We start from the raw sequence: 24,731 nt of genomic DNA, 5'->3' as shown, positions 1-24,731 counted from the left end.
TCTAGATGTGAACTTCCACCCATATTATGGTCTAATTACATCATTTTCAGCCTTGTTACATCCCTGGGAAATTAAAACAGGAATTACTATCCACTTCATACACAAGGAAATAAACTCTGAAAAATAAAGTGATCTGATAAACTAATTCAGCTAGTAAATGAAGGTTTAAAATTCCCATTCTCTGACTCAAAATTTTAGGACTTCTTCACAAAGAGTATATTTATAAAACACATCTGACAGTGGTTAATTAGGGAAGTGTTGTCAGATTTTCAATTTGAGCATTGACTTAAACTAAATTACATGCAATTACAACATTCCTAATTTCATGATGCAAATGTTTTTCTTCAAGAGTGAACATTTTTTCCTTGGAGTTCTAGACTGATTTGAATCGTGGTTGCAACTGCTTTTTCTTAAAGTAAATAATGTTGATCCAAGAGGTAAGAGGACTCAGGTTCCTGGGAGGCTGAGGAAGGAGGATTGCCAAGTTTGAGGCCAGCTGAACAATTTCGCAAGACCTTGCTTGCTTCAAAAAAAAAAAAAAAAGAGAAAGCAAGAAAAAAAAAACACCAAAAACCAAAAAAATACCTTCCATGTAGGGACACGGAAGGTATTTTAGGGTTCCCTGGGTTCAATCCACAGTACTGATAGAAGATTAAAGGGTGAGGGAGGTGCAGGGGAGATGAAACTCTCTAGAAACAGCTAATCTGTTAATGTGATACTCTTACCTTTATTCAGTTAGGAATAGTGTAATTTAAACATTAGAGGCACACTTAACTAGAATATAGTACAGGAATTCTCAATTTTATATTGCTTAAAAAACATGGGGGTGGTTGGCAGTAGTTGCTAACACTAGATTTCTCTAGGTCCTACTCCCTGAAATATAATTCTGCAAGGGCCAAAATACTAAACTTTAAACAGTCTAGGTACCAGAGAACATAAGACTCACTGAAATTGGCGTTCTGACTGTAGAAAACATTTATTTTACCAGAAAATGGATGGGAGATTATCTCCTATTTTTGATGCTGGGGCTTACACACAGGGCCTAGAAAATGGTCGTCTTATTTTTAAATCACTTCTATAGCTTCCTCAAACTGGAACTGAAGAGATTTTGCCTTTTAAAACTATTAGGCTATTTCTTGTACATTAGTAGAAATCTGGTCACCTGTGTATATAATGATGCTTTGCGGTTAAGAACTGCAGGCTAATTTACTGCGGTAATCAGTCTCAAATTCCTATGAGCTTAAATTCTTATTAGCATCTATATGTTACGGAATTTCAAGGCAGCTTTTCTGTGACCTGTCCCTTTTGAGTCCTTTGATTTTCCTATTTGAAGATCCATAATGGTTCCACATGACCTCTTACCACCTCAAATACCTGGCAACCTAGAAACCAATAAAATGTACCTGTACAATAAGCATGAAAGTATGATTTCTATTTTGGATAGATTAAAAATGACTATCAAGAGTCCTAATTCAGTGGCAAATTTTGAACTTGAAACGACGGTTTCTGCCTCCTACTGCTTAAATTTTTTTGTTGGAAGAAATTCTTAAGGATTAGTTTTCAAGAGCAAACGCTCTCGATTTACAGAGAAAACTGAGGGACCAAAGAAATAAAATTATTTGTCCAAGGTCACGCCCAGTGTTAGAGACCAAGACAAAAATCCATCAGTTCCAATTGAACAGCCAACCCAGCGGCATCTGTTACGCCCTCCACTTTTTAAATTTCCTAACTGCACCTTTTCATCCCTTCTCGACTTTCGAATAAAGTTGTTTTGTCTAAGGGTCCTTCCCCATCCCTTTTTGCTTTTACGCCATCAGGGATTAAAACCTTGCACAACGTGTCAATGAATAACAGTGGAGTCCACGTCTAACTCATTGACTTTCATGGACCTTTTTCTCCGGCCAAAATTTTCTCTGAAAGGCTCTCTGTCTTCATCCCGCTGGGGGAGGAGCTGTGGAGGGAGGTCATAGAGAGCAGACAAGTCCTTACATGTACTTGCGCGTGCCTGGGCGCAGCCTGCAGGACCGACTGGGGATCCAAGGAAGGAAATAACGAAGGCTAGAAGGAAGACAGGGGGCGGGAGAAAAACACGGTGGTGGGAAATCCCTGTGCACTGAATCTGCCAGCCCCTGGCCAAGCTAGGCAGAGCTGAGCGTGAATAAATCTCATTAAGTGGCCAGGCGCAGAAGCTGCCGCAGCATGGAGAAGGAGGGGGCGCGGCGGGCCGCGAGGCACGCTGGGGAAGGGGAGCGCCAGGGCGGACCTTTGCTAGGCGGAAGTCCGCGCGCCTCCCACGGCCTCGCCGAACCCCCACGCTACCTGAGAAGGGCCGGCGCGTTCCCGGCCCCGCCCGTTCCGCCCCCTGCTCTCCCGCGAGGCCGCTGCGGCACGAGATCTGCGCGGAGCCTCCCACCTCCCGCCGGCGGGCTCTCTTACCTTGTGAAAAAAAAAATCCTTTCCGCGCCCCCCCCCCCCCCGCGCCTCCTCTGCAAAATGTGAAATGGCGGTCGACCAGGCGAAGGCGAGGCGAGGACCGCACCTTCGGCCAATTCGGCGTAGCCGCCCTTACAGCTCTGAACACTCGTGGACCCCTCCCAGCCCATCTATGAGATCGGTGCTCCGCGGCCCCTCACCCAGGTGGCCGTGCTCACCGGCCGAGTCATCGATTTCCCCGCGCCCGCCGTGGGCCCGGCTTTCCGCTAGCCTCCTCCCTTGCTACTTGCCCGGGGCGGGGTAAAAAACACCTCGCCTCCACTCCGTTTCGGTGTTCCCCCTGGGTTCCCATCCTGCTCCCTTTTTTTCCCGCCGCGCCCCTCCCCCAACTACTCACTACCTCCCTCGGTCACACACGCGCGCACACCCCTTCTCCCCTCCCCCAGTGGTTGCGTCCGTGACATCATCATCATGGCAACAAGAGCTGCAGCCTGGGACCGAGGAGCCCGTGTGATTTCTGGCGGCGGCGGCAGTGGCGGCAGTTCGAGAGGCACCACCGGCACTGACGAACGCGCGAGAGCTTCTCTCTGGCTGCCTGTCGCCCGGCGCTCCTGAAGAGCCGGCCGCCCAGGCGCCAACCTCGCCGCGCGCGCCGCCGTTCCTCTCGGCGCCTGTGTGTGTGTGTGTGTGTGAGGAGGGGGCGCCGCCGCCGCTGCTGCCGCCGCCGGGTCGCCTGTGAGGGGAAGGTGGCGGCGGCGGCGAACATGTTTTCAGTGAGGATAGTGACCGTTGATTACTACATGGCCAGCCCGCTGCAGGGGCTGGATATCTGCCAATCCCCGCTCACGCAGGTCCCTGTCAAGAAGGTGCCGGTGGTGCGAGTCTTCGGAGCGACCCCGGCAGGTGAGCAGGCGCGGGGCGCGGGCGGAGCGGGAGCCGGCGGGCGCCCTCCCCGCCGCGCACACGCGCGCACGCCGCCGGCCCTCGCGGTGGGTCGCCGCTGCGCCTTCCCTGCGGTTTCCTTGCCTTTCTCTCGTGCGTGACAACAGGCGCAGAAATGTGGGTCCTTGCCAGCCGTTCTCCCCGGGCGGGGAGGCGGGGAGCGCCGTGTTTACTGTACGTGCGGCGGCGGTCGGGGGCTGGAGCCGCAGTCGGGGTGCGGACACCGAGATCGTCCCGGATGGCGGGCCGGGTGGACGCGCTGTGTCCCCGCGGACGGGTGGCCGGTGGGACCCTGGACACCCCCTGCCAAAGAGCCCCTTTGTAGGGGTGGCCTGAAGAGCAAAGGGAAAGTGTCAGCTCTGTGGTTCAGTCGTTCCCTGTCGCCTTTTCATACCCTCGCTCTCCTTTGCCCCTTCCGGAGATTCAATGGGCTGGAGAGAGTGATGCCGCGGGCCAGATAATCTTTCTAGTTGAAGTGACCATGTGGCTTTGCTGTGAGTGCAGGTCTTGACTGCTTAGTTTAATGCCTCTGGGGACAAGTCGGCATACTCAGGGGCAAATGCTTTGCGGAAATGTGTAGCCTTGGAGGTGGGAAATGCGTGTTTATGCTGCCCAATGTGAGACATCATGCCTAATGATGAATTTATTAGGGACCACAGCCCAACTCAGCAGCTTAGACCTTTTAAAATGTCCCTAGGCTGAGTTGTAGGATTGCATTTAGAATACTTGTCGGTTTGTTTTTAAGAACGAACGGGGTGGGGGGAGACAGCAATGGCAGAAACTACGTTCTCAAAAGCACTTGGGGGTTTATGACAGTGTCACTAGGACAGTGACCAGATTTGCAAAGTATTTTAAAAATTGTTTTGGTTTTTTCATGATTTGAATTGCTTATATAGAATATTGAAGCTGCCTTCTGGGAAAGAATGCTCGTACTTTAGTTATGTATTGCCCTATGGGATTTTAGATAGCATTTCCCACATGATGCTCCTTGGTCTCATCACCATTCATTTTGTTACTACAGTAGTCAGTCTCTGTGGACTACCAAGAAGATAGCAGCACTTCCCCAGACACAAGCACTCATTCCAAGCAGTTGTCTTTTAATGTAAATTCTCTTTGTTAGAAATGTCAATGTGAAATTTGGTAAGTTTTCCTTTTTAAAATTGTGAAAGAGATTGTGATGCTGTTATCCTTAAAAGATGGAGGGTTGAGTGCTATTAACAATTTGTAGAAAGTGTAACACTTGAAATTTGGATGGAAAATAGATGCATTAAAGTGTTTTAAAGATAGATTTTCTATAGAGCGTGGCTGTCTTTGTTTCTAATTGGAATTTCAGTGTTATGTATTGTTCTCACTTCAGATGCAGAGGTAGGATAAATTGGTGAAGTTGATATAGTCCTCTAGCTAGATTTCTGAATTTCAAATATACTTACAGGCTATATTGTCATTTCTGTGTATTAAAGTGCATATGCTTTGGGTTACTTTTCAGGTTTTTTTTCTCCTTCACACAAGTTATTAATTAAGTACTCCTGAGTGATTCTCAATTCTATTTTCAGCAGTAATTGTTATGCAACAAAATATTCCTTAAAAGTAAAGAGTCTGATATACTTTGGTGTTTCTTGAGTAGTAAAGTAAAGACACATGAACTGTGCTGTGAGAAGTATTTCTTCTTCCTGGACATCTTACTAGTTAGTCTCTCCTTGGAAAAAAAAAAAAGCCCAAACAATTTTTTTTTAAATGAACCTTGAAATGTGTAGTGTAAATGAATAAAAATGCAAGGCTTTTGTGCATACATTGAAAGATATAAATCTTTGTACAGAGAATACCAAACTTCAATTTGTTAAGATTGTTAAATTGAATTTTCTAGATAGGTCACAGCTTCACAACGAATTTTTTGTTTCCTCAACAAGAAAAAAAAATTGAAGTTCATGACATAACATTTAGAATTTACAGCTTTCATAAATCAGACCAGTATTTTTAGCATGTCAGATATTCTTAATGAAATTAGTGTTAATTAAAAATAAGCAAAAACTGTAGAATGGTCTGCTTTTGAATTTTCTCCTCAAAGAAAACCAGTCCAAGCCATCAAATAAAATAAGGCCAAACTAGGTTAGGTAAAAGTCTGAATGCTAGAATTTTTAATGAAGATAGTTGTAATATTTGAAAATACAAATGATGTTTCTATCTTTACTAATAACTAAGTTATTGAAAATTTGTCACACGTGACAAATCCATGCTACATAAAATGCCGTAAGTACAGGTCTTTTATATATAGGAGTTAATTTTGGAAGTCCTTATTAATTCTTTACCTTGATTTGAAGAAAAGATTTTTAAGTTGAATTTACTTTACAAAGACGGTCCTGAAATATGGCAACAGAAGAAATTCTCTCAAAGTGGCTATTTCAGAACTATATAATAAATTCTGAACTGATTGGATTAATACATTTTTACTAGTTTTTGTATTGATGAGATATATTTTTCTGCTTTAGGAAACAGTCCAGTTGACTTCTGATTGTCCTGTGTTTTGGGGACATGTAATAATAAATCAAGTGCCTTAGGCTGTCATCTAAGATAGATTTAAAATTTAGATTTAAAATTTTTTTCAATGGTAAGTCTTGGTTGACTGATTTAATCCCTTGCTGACTGAGAGAATTCCTAAGAGAATTACTGAAATTTTCTGTATGTGAGTAATGAATCTATTTTTCAAAGAACAAAAACCTCTAATTCATTTTTAAAATGTCTTGAACTTTATTATGATCTAACTATGTATGGAACAATATCTTTGTGAAAAAAATGGTTACTTTTTTATAATGACATTTTAGTAACGTTTCAGTGGAAAGAAGCAAGATTATGAATAAAGTATAAGACAGTGTTCTTTTATTTAGATTTGAATATGGGTGTGATTGCTCTGGGTGGGAATCACTTCACATGAAGACCTGAGTCTTCATCATAGGCATCTGAACTCAGGTGGAATTTGTACATTGTCCAGTTTCCACTTCTCAACTCTTGCTTAGTTGTTTAGTGTAACCCCCTTCATGCCCAGTTTAGACAGCTCTCAGTTTTCTTAGCACTAGGTTAAACAGAATTAAATTTTCAAAGAGCTTTCCTGCTGAGATGCAGAGTAGGAGTAAATAGAAGAGTGTGAGATGTTCACAAAGCAAGTAATTAAACAAAGTAGGCCAGACTATAGAGGGAGCTGCTTGTCTTTACAGTTATTTTGAAGAATTCTGTTACCCTGTCCTCATAAGTCTTCTTTCAATTCAGTGAGTATTTTGGTAGACTGTTCTAGATGCTAACTGTTAAATATGAAATCAAGCTGTTTAACATAAGAGTTTAGAAAATCTGACAAATTACACGTGTAGTATTTGAATACTATATTCTATAAAGTTAACCATAATCTACCAAAATAACCTCAATTTTTTTGTAAATTGGTAGATTATTAAATAAATTTTTGAGTACAATTTTGAAAACTAGCATTTATCAATTTAAATTACAAAAATTTGTCTAATGTAACTCATGTTTGTTGATGCCTTTGTTTTTGCTAAACCATTTAAAAATACTTTAAGGTCACACCATGCCTATTTAATTATAATAAAGGTTTTCAGGAGCACTACAGAGATTTAATGACTATCACAAACAGAATTGGTCACTTAATTTAGTAAGTTTTGCAGTCCCAAGTAGCAAATATCGTTAACCTTTTGTATTATGTTTGATTAAAATTATAATCTGTATACTTGGAGAGACTGAGGTGAGAAGATCACAAGTTCAACCCCACCCTGGACAATTTAGTGAAATCCCCAGAGCCCTCTTATCTGTGGGCATCAGGTAAGGTATGATTTAGTTCATTCAGTGAACAGTGAACACATAAGAAGAGAGAACCTACTATATATGTCCCTCCAGAAACTTAACAATATAGTAGAAATGAGACTTGTAAACATAAATTAAACACAAAATAATTGGACCACAATAGAAATATGCCTGTGATATAGTGAGGACGTGAAGGAGAACATGTTCCATGACCTGTTAGGCAAAAAAGGGAGTCAGGGAAGGCTTCATGAAGGAAGTATGGATTAAGGAATTTTTAAAATCTAATAGAGGAACAGATACAATTGATTACCATTCATAAGTGGAGAAAACTGCTCTCTAACAGTGCAGCTTGGCAATGTATATCAAAATCCTTGAAATGCTCCCATTTGGCCCAATAATCCTAGTTTTTGGGATTAAAATCTATAAATTTAAATCTTTTGGCAAATGTGATTATCTTTTTAATCCATCTACTTTTCATTATCCATCACCACTCTAGTCTAAGCTATTAATATGTTAGAAAGGGTTTACTACAATAATCTCCTAATCTTGGTTTATCCCAGTCTACTCTGTCCCCTTGCAATCTGACTTCTACACTGTAATCGGATCTTTTCAAAATGCAAACCAGATTAAGTCACAGTACTACTTGATATGCTTCACTAGTTTTCCATTGTGTTTAGGATACAGACAAAACTCCATTTCTTATGTGGGGTCATCTCCCTATCTCAAGGTCTTGTATAGTCTGACCCTTATCTTTCTGTCCAGTCATGGTTTGAGCCATATTCTTCTTGGCTTTGCTCTTTGTGTTCCAGCCATATTGGCATTATTTCAGTCCCTTATTCTTGCCATGCTCCCTCCCACAGTGAGGGCTTTGTACCTGCTGTTCCCTCTGCCTAGAATGTTTTTCCTTTCCTTTACCTAAACTTCAATTTATCTTTCCTCAGGGAAACCTTCCTTATCATAGACTCTCACAGCTCCACGAACTCCACCATAACATTTGCTACAGTTATAATTTTATATATGTGTTGGGAGATTTAATGTCTGGTTTTTCTCAATAGATTGTAACTTCCAGAAATGCTGCTAACGGGTTCGTTTTACTCACTATTACGGAGTTAATGCTTACCACAAGGCTTGGAACTCAAACATTAGTTGGAAGAATTAATCAACAGATGATAGTCATCACAGAAAACAACCTATTCAACAGTTGAGAAATGGTTACAGAAAATTGGGCATATTCCTGTAGTAAAGTATTATTCATCATTAAAATCGTGTTTTAGAATATATAATAACATGGGACAGTTGGTCATAGTGGCTCATGCCTACAATCCCATTTCTTGGGAGGCTGAAACAATAAAATCAAGAGTGAGCCCAGCCTGGACTACATACTGAGATCCTGTCTCAGAAAAACAAAACAAAATAAAAAAAGGAGTGTATAATAACATGGGGAAATGCTGTCAGTGAATTATGTGGAAAAAAATCAGTTTACAAAATCACTTATTAAAAGTGCAGAAAAGTACGTCAAACTATAAAGACTGGTTCTCTGTGGGTGTGTTTCGTATGTTTCAACTTTCTACAGAGAACATGTATTGACTTTATAATTTGTAAAAAAGAAAAAAAAACCCTCCCTGTACTACAAGTTAAGGAAAAACCAATTTTCTAGATATGGTTCAGAAATATAGGAAACACATGAGGTTCATTGTGGCCTCCAGAATAAATAAGTCAGATTCATGATTGCATGATGATGATATTGATATTGATTATATAAATTCAGTTTAAGAACTGCAAAATGATCGTTGTATTAAAGCAATCTAGTAATTTCTGACCTTATTGTATCCATTTATATGTAGTGTGATTTAATTTCAAAAAAATATTTTTAGAATAGCATAGTTCTGACACACGACAGCAATGAAATAGAGTAAGGGCCAGAAATTAACTCAAGTACAGTGTATATGAGAACTTAATATATGACTGTGGATCCCACTTTTAGCTATAGAGAAAAGAAGAATTATTTAATAAATGTTGGGATAGCTAGTTACTATTATGGAAAAATGAAGTAGTTAGCTTCCAGAGGAGTAAAAGATTTAAATGTGAAACAAAAAAATAGAATAATTATTTTTCAAGGGCTCCAGGAATGTTGAAAGCTTTTCAGCATATGAAAAACAATTGAAAGTAGCTTGCTAGATTTGAAGACATAAAAATGAAATTCTATATGAGGAAAAATCAAGTAAAAAGATAAACATACTAGCAAAACTTGTAAACTTTCTGCAAAGGAATGATTTCCTCCTAATACACAGACTGCTTCTAGTTAATAATCCAACAGAAAAATGAGCAAAGAGAATTCATATGAAAAGATGTATATTATCTTATTAATGATAAAGATGTTGATTAAAGCTACAGCATACTACTTCTCACCTGTCAACAGGTTATATAGTAAAACACAGGGTAAGAGGAAGGAGAATGAGTATCTTAATATATTGCCAGTAGGAATACATGTTCTATAGAAAGAAATTTCGAAGTTTTCAAAATTAAATGTACACTTATTTTATACTAGAAATCCCATTCTAGGATTTTATCCTGTAAAACATTTTACATGTGTTAAGCATGAAACAATATGTACTGCTGTGGTTCCATGTGTAAGATACAAGAGAAAAATGAGATGAAAGATTCCATTATACTCCATCTAATATGCTGCCATTTGTGTGGTTTAGATAAATAATGCAGAATGTGATATATGTATAGTTATCTCTGGAAGGATATATGAGCATTTGGTGATGGTTATTGCCTCCAGTGAGTAGAAATGGTTTACCTAGATGAGAAAAGTGGACTAACATTTTTTAGTGCTATATGCCAAATAGTGTTTGGTAATCTATGTCTATACATTTATATCTGTATGTATATAGTAGTAAGACTTAGTATTTTTGAGTTATGTTGTGCTTATGGGAAAGGAAGAACAAAATTAAAGGGCTATCATAGTTGTTGTTTACAGTTATTCAGTGATTACTGGATATAATTTTATGTTTGTTAGAGGTCTTCTAATTCAGAGCTTTCAGTTGATGTTATTTAGTTACATGGCTCACTGGAAGGTAGCCCTTGTGGAATGAATGCTAAAAGAAGGCTTCTTTGGAGTCCTGTAAACAGAGTGATGAGTAACAACCAGTAGTTACTGCACCTTCTGATATTTTAAGTGCATTAGAGGAGGTGCTTTAGTAATTGGAATCTACTTTAGCAGACAACTACAGAGTATAGCTGCCACTGATGGAAGAGAGATTGTAGACCAGCTATTGGAGTTTGTATTCAGGGTGCCCGAGGAACATGCCACACAGTGCAAGGTGCAGCCCTCTCACTGATGATGAGGTCAGAGAAGCAGAGAAGGTGGCCCTCGGGAGGGCCCAGATCTAGGCTTGAGTCCCTGTGTTCACTTCTTTTGGATCCTACTTATCATGTGTGCTTGTACCACATTAGCTTGCTGGGAATGTTAGGCTTGCCTATTAGTGTACCTATGTTCTGCAAAAACAAACTATCATTATTTTGAAATATTGTTCTTGATATGAAGATGTTTTAGTTTAAAATTCGTATTATTATTAATTTCAGCATTATATAATGGCCAAGATCTTAAAGAAAACCGTATTTTAGATGGGTGTGCTCAAGAATTTCTCCACTGTCCAGTAACTGAGTAGTGAGAGGTTGTGTTAAACTGGGGATCCTGACTCTCACTGCTCTCTACTTCACACCAACACCCCAAACCTTTTTTTCTAAGGGAATATTGGAAGAAGACATTGATAATTGAAAGAGGAAAATAATAGAACCTTGGAGAGATTATTAAAAGAGCTGCGCATACATAGTTTAGAAATCTTCAGGCCTATTGTGTCTCATAATGGTTAGAATCTTGTGAATAGATTATAGTAAGAGTCATTTTGTGCTGGTTGTCTCTATATTCTTAAAAAAGATAATGTTAGATATAGTAAGAATTTAAGACAGATTTAAGCAAAAATTAATAGTAAAACTATATGCCAATTTTAAGAAATAGACCTTTCAGATGTCTTTGCTTTAAGTTTTTTCTTGTTTTGCTTTTGATTGGATTAGAATTTATTCACTTAAAAATAAGCTAAGTGAAAAAATGCTTCACAGATTTCAGAGGATGTTGCCATTGGCCCTAGATATTTACAAAAAAATACTTAAAAATTTATTGAGTGAGCTATGCCTTTACACCTGTAATCCCAGCGTTCTGGGAGACTTAATTAAGGCAGTAGGTTTGAAAGTTCTAGCCCAGTTTGGGCAATTTAGCAGCTAAGCTAAAACAACAACAATCACAAATTCCAAAAACGTACTCATTTTAGTGCCATAGTGATACTCAATAAGAGGAAATAATGAGTTAAGGTAGTGGTGACTTTGCATAAAATTATTTTAACTTGTAATTTCCGTGTGAATGTAGCTAAGACAGGAGTGGGTGTATTAGGCAGTTAGAAAGACATCCATTGTCCAAACATGATGTGGATGTAATTTTAAAAACCAAATAAGTTATAAATAAAACTAAGACTCTTAATGATAGTCTGTAACTTTTGTTGTTGCCCCCGCCCCCCGCCCCACCCCGGAACCAGGGATCAAACTCTTGTACTTACAAGGCAGGCGCCTAGCCACTGAACTAAATCCCCAGCCCGATAGTCTCTAATTTTTTAGGGAATTATTTTTCCATTTCTTTTGAATTTTCTGCATAATTTGTGTTCTAGTTCTCTAGATTTTTGAACATTTGTTTTTTAAAATGAAAAGTATTTTGTTCCTTAGATACTGTTGAGACTGGACTGTTTTCTGCAGCAGAAATTGAAAATAACCTGCTAGCAATGTAAATTCTGAGAAAAATGGATAGTAATTGTCAACGGAAAATGCATATATATATATTTTGAGGCGGCCCGTTCTAATTTCTTTTCGGGGAAATATTAAGGAACTGAGGTCAGTTTCCTTGGGGCAGTTAGCTTACTTTGGGTTTAGAGAGCATTTACTATATAACAGTTCAAATAAAAGGAAATGTGTTACCTCAAAAATGCCATGTCTGCTATATAACAGTATAGGAAAATTTTCTATTTTTCTTCCATTTATTATAAGGAACTATAACAAATTTTTAAAAATTTTATTTTGCATTTATATATTTATACTTCAGAGTAATTAAAAATTAGGTTTTGTTTGAGATGTGAAGCTTTGTAAGAATACATGTGATATGTGAAAGAATGTAAAGTTAAAACATGTTGGCATACGGGTAGTTTCTCAGAGCAAGAAAATGACTAATCTAAATTTCATTTCAGAATAAAAACCAAGACAAGCCACATAAAAGCAGCCTAAAAATTAAACTGTCATCATATTATTTGTTTTAAAACTATGGAATAATATATCTGAGGAAGATTTCTCTCAAAATTGTTTTTCTCAATTTCAAGTAAGTAATTTATTTTGGTTAATATATTGGGGGTGAGGAGGGGGGGTTGATCCTTGGCATTGAGGTTGGTGAATCCTATTCATCCATAAAGTAACAACTCAAATACTGATCTCTTTAAAGCCTCTGTGACTCCATTGCCCACTCCCAAAATATTATCCCCTTGGTTTTCTAAGCTGTAGCCCCTTTCAACATTGCTATTAAAAGGACTTAATAATCAAGTATTGTGTTTGTCTGTAGGAATGGTCACATGACATTACCCTCATGTATCTCCCACCCTCCACCCTGTAATGCTTCTCCATCCCATTGCGTTATATTGCAGAGAGACCCTAGGCGAGTTATTTTACTTCTATGTGCCTTAATTGCCTCTTCTATAAAATGAGTTTTAATGACTTCTACTCTAGAATTATTACGATTGACTAAGATAACCAGGAAATGTCTGGCATATATAGTAACATAAATGCTACTTTTTAACCCTTTTATCTCCAGAATTTGCCTTATTTATCTCATATGTACTAAGTGCTTTTTAAAATGTTTGAATTGAATTGAAATGAATTTTTAGAGTTGGTCAGTGATTAATAGGTGAATGCCTGTTTAAAACACTTTAAAAAATTGGATATCCCCATCCAGGCCTAAATTTTTTTAAATGTTGATGTATATAGACATGGAAGTGTCTAGGCCTGATCTAGTGCTGCAAATTAGGTTAAATGTATTTTTTCCTGAAAAGAGCCTTATTTTCCAAAGACATCAGTGCTTTTTAAAAAAGTGATGGTAGAACATGTTGAAAGTATGTGTGCCAAAGTGCACATTTGCGCATGTAAAGGTGGTACAATAGGGATTTATTGCTCCCCTCCTTTTTCCTTTTGTAAGTTTATTACTCACCCAGTAGTGGAATCCTTTGGTTTTTAAACCTATTTAGGATTGTGGAATACAGTGTAGGTTAAATGATTCATTATTATTTAGAGCTTCAAATGTTTTCATATATTTTCTATATATATTCCCAGATTATTTTCTTTTTAATAACATCTTTTTTTAAGAAGTCAGAAAGATTTTCAAGTTAATTTTGATGTATCACACCTTGGTGGAGAAAGTTTAGGATTTTTAAAATATAGGTCATATACAGTATTAAATACCTTAATTTTATATCATTTTAGTAATAGAGGTTGTAGACCATTTATTGAGCCCTTACTATGTGTCATATTCCAAGTGATTTAATCTTCCTGACAGCTCTTTAAAATTGGTGCTATTATCTCCATTTTACACTTGAGAAAATGAGGCATGGAAAAGTTAATTGATTTTTGCCTAAGTTATGTAGCATAATGTTTACCTGTATCATTATGAAAATTAAATGCGAGAACATGGCCATTATCCATCTAACAGAAGGAGCAGAGAAGCAAAATCTGGGATGTCTATCTCCTAACCCTTTGGAATTCACTAAGAGCCATTAATGAGTTGTGACAGTGATCATAAATATATTCCTTCTCATATTTTCTTATGATAGCACCCCCTACACTGACCCATTTTCCTGAGCAGTATCAATGTCTCAAATTCATATTCTCATTTGGGCTGAATTATTTTGTGTAAATGTGTTTATGAGATAGGACTTTATAATAATATTAATCTCATATTTTTCTAAGCTTAGTGTAAACAAGTAATATATGAGTATATGTAGTTGGCTCTTCATATCTGCAGGTTGCATATCCAGGAATTCAACCAACTCTCACAAAAGTATTTGGGGAAAAAAACTGCATCTGTTCTGAACATGTATAGACTCAAATTTTTTCTTGTAATCCCTAAACAAGAGTATAACAATTATTTACATAGTATTTACATTGTATTAGGTATTGAAAGTAAGCCAGAAATGATTTAGAGTCTGTGGGAGGCTGTGTATAGGTGATATGCAAGTGCTATGCCATTTTCTATAAGGGACTTGAGCATCTGAGGGGGTGTCCTGGAAAACCAGTCTTCTATAGATACCAAGGAACAACTGCATTCTCATTGTGAAATTTAAGAAACAGAACAGATAAAGCAAAAGTTTGACCACTGGTTTTATTTCTTTCCCCACTTTTGCTTATTGTATAATAAACCTCCCCAAAGATTAGTGCTGTAGAGCAGTGGCTGTTAGTTAACCTGTGATTCTGGGCTGGGGTGTGAAGTATTTGGGCTACTGCTTTTGTCTCATTTTGTTTAGATGGCTGCATCCAACTGATAGGTCAACTACAAGTTGGTCTAGGGTAGTTTTACTCATAGGTTTGAAATTGGTGTGGGCTATTGACTGGGTGATAGAAGGCTGTTTCCAGCAGGTTAGTGGTAGCTCCTTCACCTGGAGATAGTACTGGGATTTGCAGGGGAACAGCAAGTGAGAGTAAGCCCCATATTTCTGTTGTTCTATGGGCCAGAGCAGACCACATGGCCAAACCCAGTGTTGGTATAGAGAAGTTTCTTAAGTGTGTGTTTAATTAAGGGGCTATTATTACAACAATCTATTATATTACTGTGGCTGGCTGACTCATTTTTCAGGAAGCATTTGCCAGTGTGACATTGCCCCTCTCTTGATTAAATAGTTCCCCACTCCCACTTCTTGCAACTCTGGGAATTGAATCCAGACCTCTCCAGTGCTAGGCAAACTGTCCACCGTTGAGCTATATACCTCCAGCCACTAGTTTTTATGTAAATTGTTTGCTCAGTGATTCAGATAAATGAATTTAGTTAATTTCTCTCCTTGTTTTTACTCCATTCTCATCATCCTTTCACATCTTTTCTTGGTCCCATTCACTCAACAGGTACTGTGCACCACAATAAGGTACCGTAAGCCAAGCAGCATGTGGAACAAGACTCTTGTGTTCATCATCCAAATTATTTAATGTCCGTTTCATTATGTAAACACAATTCTGTAAAAGCAGATAAATTACAACTTTTTTTTTTTTTTTTGGAAAATGATCGCCAGACCAAAATGCAGTTGGCAGTTTTCAGAGTTTATCAATAGAATGTGAGGAGAGCTACACAGATACTGTGCAGGCTGTTTACAGATTTTTTTGGTTTACTTTGAGCGCCATTGCTCCACTCATGTGTGGCAGAAAAATGAGATTTTGACACATTTTTTATTTTTATGATGAGCGTCCTCCTTAACAGAGACCAGATAATTTGGCCCCAAAAAGAAAGCTGTGCCCTTCCCCTGAGATACAGAAACTGTAGCTAATTGCACTGGGTCTGCCAGGAATGGAGGAAGAACACACTCACCTGAAAGGACGTCATTATGACAGCTGCATGATTGCTTAAACGTTGCCATAAAAAAAGGACCTACAGTGGGTTTTTAGTTCACAGGTTTTTCTTTAAAAGGAAAATAACATAAATTGAAAAGTAAAAAAAAAAGTATTACAAGGAATTCTTATGATAAAATCTGTTAATACAGGCCCAGGGACTTAACTTAGTTCAGCGGTTTCGCCGCCTGCTGCGCAAGTGCAAGGACCTGAGTTCAATCCCCGGTACCAAAAAACAAACAAACAAATGAAAAAAACAAAACTGTAATACAGAAGTCATTTTAATCTGTATTCCCACCAGAAATGTAAGACTTCATGTGTTTATGATTATGTTCTCAACTTTTAAAAATTTGTATCAACCTGACAGATGAAAATATAAATATTAATGTTTTAATTTGTTTTATTATGAGTGGCATTTCTTTCTATATGCTTGAGAGGAATTTATATATATATTTTTTATTATACTCTTTATCTTTTACTCATATTTCTGTTGAGAGTCTTGCTCTTTATTGATCCTGAGGAGCTCTTCATATATTAGGAAAATTGGATTTGATCAGTTGAGTTACAAATACTTATCCACTTTGTTCTTATGCTAGATAACTTTTATTTAAATAGTTTTTTGCTTTATAAAAATTTTTATATCTCAAAGCTCTAGAATTACATCTAGATGAAGTTGTATTTAAGTACTAGGCATGAGAATGGAAGGAAAAGACATTGGATTTATACTATCTTATTTAGAGTTTATTATAAAACTGTATGGCTTAAAAAGAAAAGTTTCAGAAGAATCTTACCTTTATTTTTTCCTCTTCTAGTTTGTTTCTATCCAAGAAGAAGGATCATCTTTTGGAGGGTTATTTTACACTTGATCTTAGCCAAAAGGCCGAGAAGTGATGGAGGGTTATTTTAGATTATTAGTTTGTATAACAGCTAGAAAATACTTTATATCAATTAGAATAAATTATTAATAATGTTGCTTTGTGTCTTAATGTATTTCAGTGTTTGAGTATTTGAATGGTATGTTTAACACTGCATGAAACAGGAATAGTGGTTCAAGCAGTGTAAACTATCTTATATCTGTTCAAAAAGGCTTAACCAGTCAACCACATGGATATATATGAGACTAGATTGGGTTAATTTTCAACCTAATGAATTATATATAAGAATGACAGAGAAGCAAAATGTAGCTTTTTTTGAGAAAGTGGTAATACTACCCATTACATAATGTCCCCAATTTTTTTATAAGATTGTGGAGAGCTAGGAAGAAGATGGCTGAGGTATCACTTCCTGTGTAGCATCTGACATTATGAAATAATTAGCTTTTTCCCTTCACTTCAGCAGCACTGCACCTGTCTGGCAAGCACCAGGTCCTGAGTTTGATCCCCCTGAAAAAAAGCTTAAAAACTGCAAGCCTGGATAAAGTAGCATGTTTTGAGTAATTCAATGTACTTTTAAACATTTTTAAAGTTGACAAATTTTTTCATATGTAATTTTACCCAGCAGCAACAAAAAGACCCTAAAACTAGGAATCTTTACATAAATTTTTGATATGGTTGAAAACCAAGTTTTCCTATGCTTTACATAGTTTTTAAGTTTTCAAAGTTATGGAGGAGTTCTTTAGGGTCTGTCACTCATATTTTTATAAATATTTCACTAAAAATTAAAATTTTTCCCTTACTTGATTTCCATTTCCATTATTTGATACCAAATTTTTCCATTATTTGATTTCCGTTTCCATTATTTGATACCAAATGTTTGGCATATTTATTTTTTCCTTTATTAAACATTTTTTTAAAAAAATGTAACTTTTTGTCAGGTGTGGTAGCACCTGTCTATAATCCCAATTGTAAAAAAGGCTAAGGCAGGAGGATGGAAAGTTCAAGTCTAGACTAAGCAATTTAGCCAAATACTGTCTTAAAAAATAGAAAAGGGCTGGAGTTGGAGCTCAGTGCTACAGTGTTTGCCTCCCATGCATGAGGCCCTAGGTTCAATGCTCAGTACTGAAAGAAAAAAAAACTGAGATAGCACTATATCCCACAATGTGTACCTTTATTACAGTAGTTTTCCTTACTGAAAAGCTGATATTAAGCTGATGGGACATCTTTTAACAGAAGACATAAAATGTGGTATTTCTTTGCTTTCAAACTAATATTATCTAATCTGTGCATGAAATTAGTTTGTTCCCACTTTTATTTTGTTCTTCATTTTTGCCTTACATTTCTAATTGTTTTAACTTTGTATATTTTAAAGTGTTACTTGGGACATAAAGCTTCAATGACAATTGTCTTTGATAGCAGTGTTTCTGTTTGTTGTGGAGGATTGACTTTTTTTCTTATTTTTTAAATAAACTAGATGAAGTATTAGAGAAAAGGAAATGAGAAAAAGGCAAGCTATATTTTAAAGATTATTATATTTAACAGTTATAGTATTGTCCTGTCAAATTGCTGTAAGTTTTTAAATGCTTTCAAGTTTTAAACTTGTCATGTTACAGATCTGTAAAAGCTAGTTCATAGATGGCACTTGAATAGCAATTAAAGAGATACTTTAATTAGTTAATCTTGAATCCTGTTTCTTATCCTGTGTCAAAATTATTATTCCTGTTTCTTTTTAATGTGACTGTTCCATAACTGATATATGTCACTATTACTATGTTTACTTCTTTTATGTCACTTATTTTTTTGAGACCCATCTGAAGACCTTTCAGTAGGAAGATTTTAAACAATAAAAATTTATTATAATTAATACTTTTTATTTTTGTAACTTTATACTTTTAAAATAACCTTATTTTCCTCTTTCCTTTAGTTTTGGTGTTTGTATTATAAACGACTTTATGGGTTTTTGTTTTTAAAAAGGATAGATAAATCATTTTTTAAAACATATGCACTGAATTGTAGTTACATATGTAGTATAATTATGAAATTAAAGAATAAGACAAAAATATTTTCTGTTATGTAATATAGATTTAGTATCTATTATCTAAAATGCTGGGACCAGAAGTGTTTAAGATTTTGCATATGTGTAATGAGATACCTTAAGTATAGAACTCACATTTGAACACGGAATTCATTTGTGCTTCGCAAATACCTGAAGATTTTAAACAATATTTTTAATACTCTTGTGTTTTGACTCTGATCCATCATGTGAATTTAGGTGTGGAGTTTTCTACTTATGGTGTCATACTAAATGTTTGTGATTTTGGAACATTTCAGATTTTCAGAATAGGGATGCTCAACCTGTATAAGAAATTTAGCTTAGGTTAGCTTTTCAGCACCACCAAATTCCCATACTAATTGGTAACAACTATTTTATTTTATTTATTTTTTGTTTTTTGAGACTAAAGTCTTGCTATGCAGTTCAGGCTGGCCTTGAACTGACTTTGTAGCACAGGCTTGGCCTCAAACTTGCAGTGAACCCCTTGCTTCAGCCTCCTGAGTGCTGGGATTACAGGTGTACTCCACCATGCCAGGCTCTACCACTAATTTTAAATGTTGACTTTTTTTTTTTTTGGTACCGGGAATTGAACTTGGGTCCTTGTGCTTGCGCAGCAGGCGGTGAAACTACTGAACTAAATCCCCGGCCCTTAAATGTTGACTATTTTAACCACTTACAAGTCTAATTATTTAAATACAGGATGACCAAAAGTTGCATATTTTTTTCATTAATTTTTATAAGATAACAGGAAACATAAAAATGACAATTTTATCAAATATATTCAATACAAGAATTGATTGGTTGAAATGATACCTACCTCAGAAATGCTTGGGATAGTCAATATGTAAACAAATGCTCTGCCCGAGTGACATCGGGAGTAAACTGTTAAGTGGTTAGACTGTGGTCATTCAAAAGCAATTTGAACTATACATATTAATTTGGTATGGAGTACCACCATTAATCTATTCATACCATACTATTTATACCCATTGTTGATTTTCAATTTTGATTAAAATTTTTGGGTGTCTCAAGTAATATTTTTAGGCACTGTCTTTTAGGAATTATATATGTGAGGTACTTTTCTGAACCCTTGAATATCTGAAAGTGGCTATTGTTTGAACATGGCTCAAAACAGTAGTCTTGTGTTGCAGGCTCTTTTCCTTTAAGATTCTCTAAACATTTTTCTGGCATCTTTTAATTTTGATGGGGACAAGAAAGTTCTTTTGCTGATGCAGATACTTTTTATTTTTCTATCTATAGTTTTTCTGTCTTTGACCATTGCTTCCATTTTCTATTGTCATGTTTTGTTTTTTGTTCCCCCCCGCTCCAGTACTGGGGATTAAAGCCAGGACTTAAAGTGTGCTAGACAAGAGCTCTACTATTGAGGTACATCTTAGACCTTTTTTCAGTTTTATTTTGAGACAGGATATCAGTCACTAACTATCCTCAGCTTCCCAAGTAACAGATTATAGGAGTATGTGACTTCTTTTTAAAGGTAAATCTATTGCTTGTGGATTGGTTCAATTTTTATTATTACTTGTTTTTTTATTAACTTTGTTGTTTTGCGTTCTTGATGAACTTTTTTTTTTTGCCTTGTATCACTAATACAGTTTTCTGTAATGTTGATTTTGTGCTTTTTCATTTTCAATGTAGATTTAAATTTTGTTTTTATTCCTCTTTTTTCTTTTTTAGAGCTTCATTAATATCTTAGTCTGGTCATAAGTTTGTTATCCTTTTATTCCTTCCTTGACTTTTTAATTTATCTTGATATTTCACAGAAACCTTATTATCTTATGGAGAGCAGATGACAAATACTTTATATTTTGTGTCTCCTATCATAAATAATCAGTGTCTGTTTTATTCTTTTGAGTCAGGATCTCCCTACATTGTCCAGGATGGCATCAGACTTGCTATGCAGTCCAAGCTGGCTTTGAACATGCAATTCTTCTGCCTCAGTGCTCAAATTAAAGACTTGTGCCATCATGCCTGGCTTTGGTATTTTGAAGATGATTTATCTATCCTGCTTAATGTTTGTATAGGTTCCACCCCATGTTTATCCACCTGTAAACAAGAAGCTAGTGTTTCCAAGTAGGTAGGGAATGCCAAAGCCACTTTGTCATCTTTATTTTCTACTTATAAGTTGATAGAATTGCCTTCTCTGATACAGTGTTAAAGATTGTGCACAGCCCACTCAGATGAAAACATTCATCCAGAGTACCTCTACTGAGTTGAAGTTTGCTTTCTCCCTATTCCCACTACAATTCTCTGACATCTGGGAGCCAGCACATTCCTGGGTAACCAGAGATACTGTGTTTCATCAGAGCTTTACGTGAAAACCTCTAGATTGTAAAGGTCCTTAGGACTTTAGGTGATGTAATCAATAATGGAAGCTAATTTATTTATTTTTATGAAAATTGATTTAACATCCTAGGATGGAGAGAGCTGGGATTCATCAATTATGTTGATATTTGTTTTTAGAGTAGATAAAGAAAGTGAAGAATTGAATAAGAGAATGCAACCTTAGACATCTTAGGTTTTCAGTAGAGGACTGGTTTCTGTTAAAGTCAGCCATGTCTTATGATACAAAATAGGGTTGTATATCTTAAATATTTTAGTGAAAACTTGGGGGAAGTTTAATTCTGTATTTCTTGATTCTAAAAACCATATCTCCTACTGCCACTTTATATCTCAGCAGGTGGGAAGTGTTAAGTCTGTGTGCTACATTTAATTGGCAGTAGTTTTTCTTTCTGAGTAGTAGACAAATTAATCATGTCTTAGAATCATTGACAATTGTCAAATTTCGATTTTTCAAATTAGGGATGCTCAACCTGTAGTTAAAAAGGAATGTTATCTGAAAAGAAAAGAAGATGTGTTTCTGTTTTTTATTGTATATCAATTAAATTGAATCAGATTCAACCTTTGAATAAATCTGAGTCAAGTGCCTAAAAGTTTAATGTTAAACTTTACAATTGAAATCTGAAGCTTAATATTATGGAGTGGTCATTAATTAATATCTGGGGAAAAAGTTGTTTGAGGGAACTTGTTCATTATAAGCAGTTTTTTTGTGGCCTCAGTTTTATGTTCTAGGATTCCTTATTGTGATACATTATGCCCTTTCACAGAGCAGAAAATGTTTTGTTTGACCCATGTTTTAGTAGCTGGCAGATTTTGAAATGGGGATGGTCTCAGGTTGGTATTAGAGAATAGCCACATAAAAAGACCAAGAGCCAAATGCACGAAACATTTACTTTGTTGGCAGAAAGCCCAGTATATACAGATTCTTTTTAAAAATTGACGGAAACATGATCTTATTTAGTGTGTTAAATTCCAGCTACATCTCCAGCATACACTTGAATACAGGGTCAAGCTTCATTGACAACTATTACTTTTTCTGGTTTTGCTTTTGCAGTCATAAAATAGGAACAGGGAATTGATTTTTCTTTGTTAAAAGAGAAGATTCTTGGGGCTGGAGGTATACCTCCATGGGAGAGTATTTGCCTAGCATAGGAGAGGCTCTGGATTTGATCCCCAGCACTGAAAAAGACTAAATATAATTGGAACCTTGATCCTACACCCCCATATGTCTATACAAAAAAAAATGAAAATACATAGTGTTTTCCTGTACTAGTATGCTTTTCTCACTAACTACTCTTCGATATATTATAGAATTTAAAATATTTACTGAAGAAGAGGAATTACTTCTTTTGTACCTAATCTTAAACAGATGACAATCTCTTATGTGTAGATTATGTACTTTATTATAATTATTTTTATTCTTAAGTTCTTTTATTGGTACATTTTAGGTATTCGTTTACATTTATCATTGGGTGTTTGTACCTGTACATGATGTATCTTGATTCTTATTTTTTCCCCATTACCTGTGCACCTTTCACCCTCTCCGCCCTTCCCTATTTACATAGACATCATTTCCATTTTTTTTCTCATAATTTTTCCTTTCCCTTCTTTCCTTTCCCCTTCCACTCCCTTCACCCATACCTCTTTGGACCTTTTTTCCTATAATTGATAATTTGAAAATTTAGATTATGTACTTTTAAATCCATTCTCTATCCTTCTCCATTGTTACTACTTTGAGATTTATTTGTAGTGCTGGGCATTGAACCTAGGGCCTAGTGCCTGCTAGGCAAACTTCCTCCTGCTAAGCTATACTCACAGCCCAAGATCTCATTATTTTTGCTTGGACCATCATAATAGCTTTCTAGCTTACTTCTAATTTTACCTCTATTCAGATTCAGCACTTATATATTGTCACTAAAGCAATCTTTAAAACCCAGGTTTCATCCATAGGTTGACATATTGACAATGGTGTAATACAGGAAAACAAGTGAAAAATACCAATAACCTAAATGTTAAAAAATGAGGAGTGTTTGCATCTATATACTGCTTATGGTCTGCTGTACTTTCATCAAGTCTTAGAACGAAAAGAAGGGGGAAAACATTCCCTTTCATGACTAAGTGATGAACAGGCTTTAAAATAGTTTGTACTTTTAAAATATGATGATCTTTTAAAAAATGCATTTAATGCAAACATATGAGCAAAAGTAATACCACCAGAAAGTGAAATCTTTTGGTGGTAGATGTGATATTTCTATTTTGTATTTTCTATTTTTTAAAAAACAAAATTATTTATTACTTTATAATTAGGAAAGCATTAATAAACATATAACCTATTGACATTTTTCTTTTGCTTCAGGCTGTCATTAGCTTCTGATATTCTGGAGATATTTCCCAAGATGCAGTTCATGGATCTACCTGTCTCAGAAACAGATAGTATTGTCATTAAAAGTATAATTCCTAGGGTCAACCCCAGATATAGGAAATTAAAAACTTTTAGGTTTTAGCAAGTGTCATGAGTGATTCTTCTTCAGTATATTCTAAAGTGCTTGCAGTAGAAAGACTCTGGATGGCATATAAAGCTTTTTCATGATCGGGCTTCTGGTAACCTTTTCAGCCCCATCTTCTGCTTTCTCCCCTATGTACTTGGGTTTCAGTATGAACTGCTTGCTCTTGGTCAGTGTGTATCTCAAGACTTTGCATATGTTGCTAACTAAAGAAAAGCAGGGATCTTGGATATTGTAGGTGTGCAGAGTATAAAGCATAGTGTCATCCTCTATTAAATGTTTGAATGAATGAATGAATGAATAAATGCTATTCCTACTAGTAAAATAATCTTGTCCATTTGGTGAATTCTTAACACTTCAAGGCTATCCTGAGATACCACCTCCATTGTGAAGCCTTTCCTGACAGTCAGGCCTTAGTGTCACCATTCTGTTTTGTACTTCTGGTAAAGCAGTTATCACATGACTTTTTTTAAACAGTGTTTTTGTTTGGTTGGGTTTTGTTTGTTTGTTTGGTTTCCTTTATTGTGTGTGTTTCTTAAAGGCACATGTGTATGCGGCCAGTCTTTGTTTCCTCAGTACTTGGTGCCTTACTATACAATAAAAATTAGAAAAACTTATGGAGGAATGGAAAATATATAATTCCACTTATATGACATTCCTAGAGTAGTCAGATTCATAAAGATATATTGTTTACCAGGGGTTGGATGGAGGAGGAATTGGGTATTTCTTGTTTTAATGGATATAGAGTCTAATGTGGTGTAAAAGTTCTGGAGGTGTTTAGTGGTAATAGTTGTACAACAGTGTGATTATACTGAATGCTACTGAATTGTATACCCAAAAAGGTTAAAATGATAAATTTTGTGTTATGTATATTTTACAGTACTATTGTTGCAGAATTTAAGAGATTGGAGAAACCAGTGGGTGAAACGAGGATTTATTTATGTGCCCCAGCTCAGTGGACTCGTGTCCAAAGGCTGAGCCTAGCACAAAGGAAGAGCTCTATTTTTATATGTTGTGGATGGGGATGGTCTGTCTAATGGTGGGAAACTTGTGGATAGAAGCAGAACAAAGGCAGTTAGTCAAGCT

General features: G+C 36.4%; 1 protein-coding gene and 1 long non-coding RNA gene across 7 annotated transcripts in view; one reads left to right on the top strand and one right to left on the bottom strand.

Annotated features, from left to right (window-relative positions):
- The window catches only part of LOC147822573 (uncharacterized), a 116,944-nt gene extending 114,339 nt beyond the window's left edge, over positions 1 to 2,605 (bottom strand). The window contains exon 1 of the long non-coding RNA XR_015445361.1: positions 2,437 to 2,605. This is a non-coding gene — a long non-coding RNA (uncharacterized LOC147822573). The remainder of the gene's footprint in view (positions 1 to 2,436) is intronic.
- A 26-nt stretch (positions 2,606 to 2,631) lies between these two features.
- The window catches only part of Rev3l (REV3 like, DNA directed polymerase zeta catalytic subunit), a 197,496-nt gene continuing 175,396 nt past the window's right edge, over positions 2,632 to 24,731 (top strand). For 4 of the 6 annotated variants that reach the window (XR_015445360.1, XM_087195955.1, XM_004874620.4 and 1 more), the window contains exon 1: positions 2,885 to 3,336. Coding sequence is in view for 3 of the 6 variants with exons in the window: in XM_087195955.1 (XP_087052081.1) it covers positions 3,198 to 3,336 (139 nt within the window). In the remaining 3 variants the exon portion in view is untranslated. Of the gene's footprint in view, positions 3,337 to 12,473; positions 12,602 to 24,731 lie in introns of all 6 variants that reach the window. The other 2 variants (XM_087195956.1, XM_087195957.1) reach the window with 2 other exon arrangements.

Source organism: Heterocephalus glaber, unplaced genomic scaffold (genome assembly GCF_053883595.1).
Source record: "Heterocephalus glaber isolate CG9 unplaced genomic scaffold, H.glaber_assembly_v1.0 deba00001610, whole genome shotgun sequence".
NCBI lineage: Eukaryota > Metazoa > Chordata > Mammalia > Rodentia > Bathyergidae > Heterocephalus > Heterocephalus glaber.
This window is presented reverse-complemented; position numbering and strand designations above follow the sequence as displayed.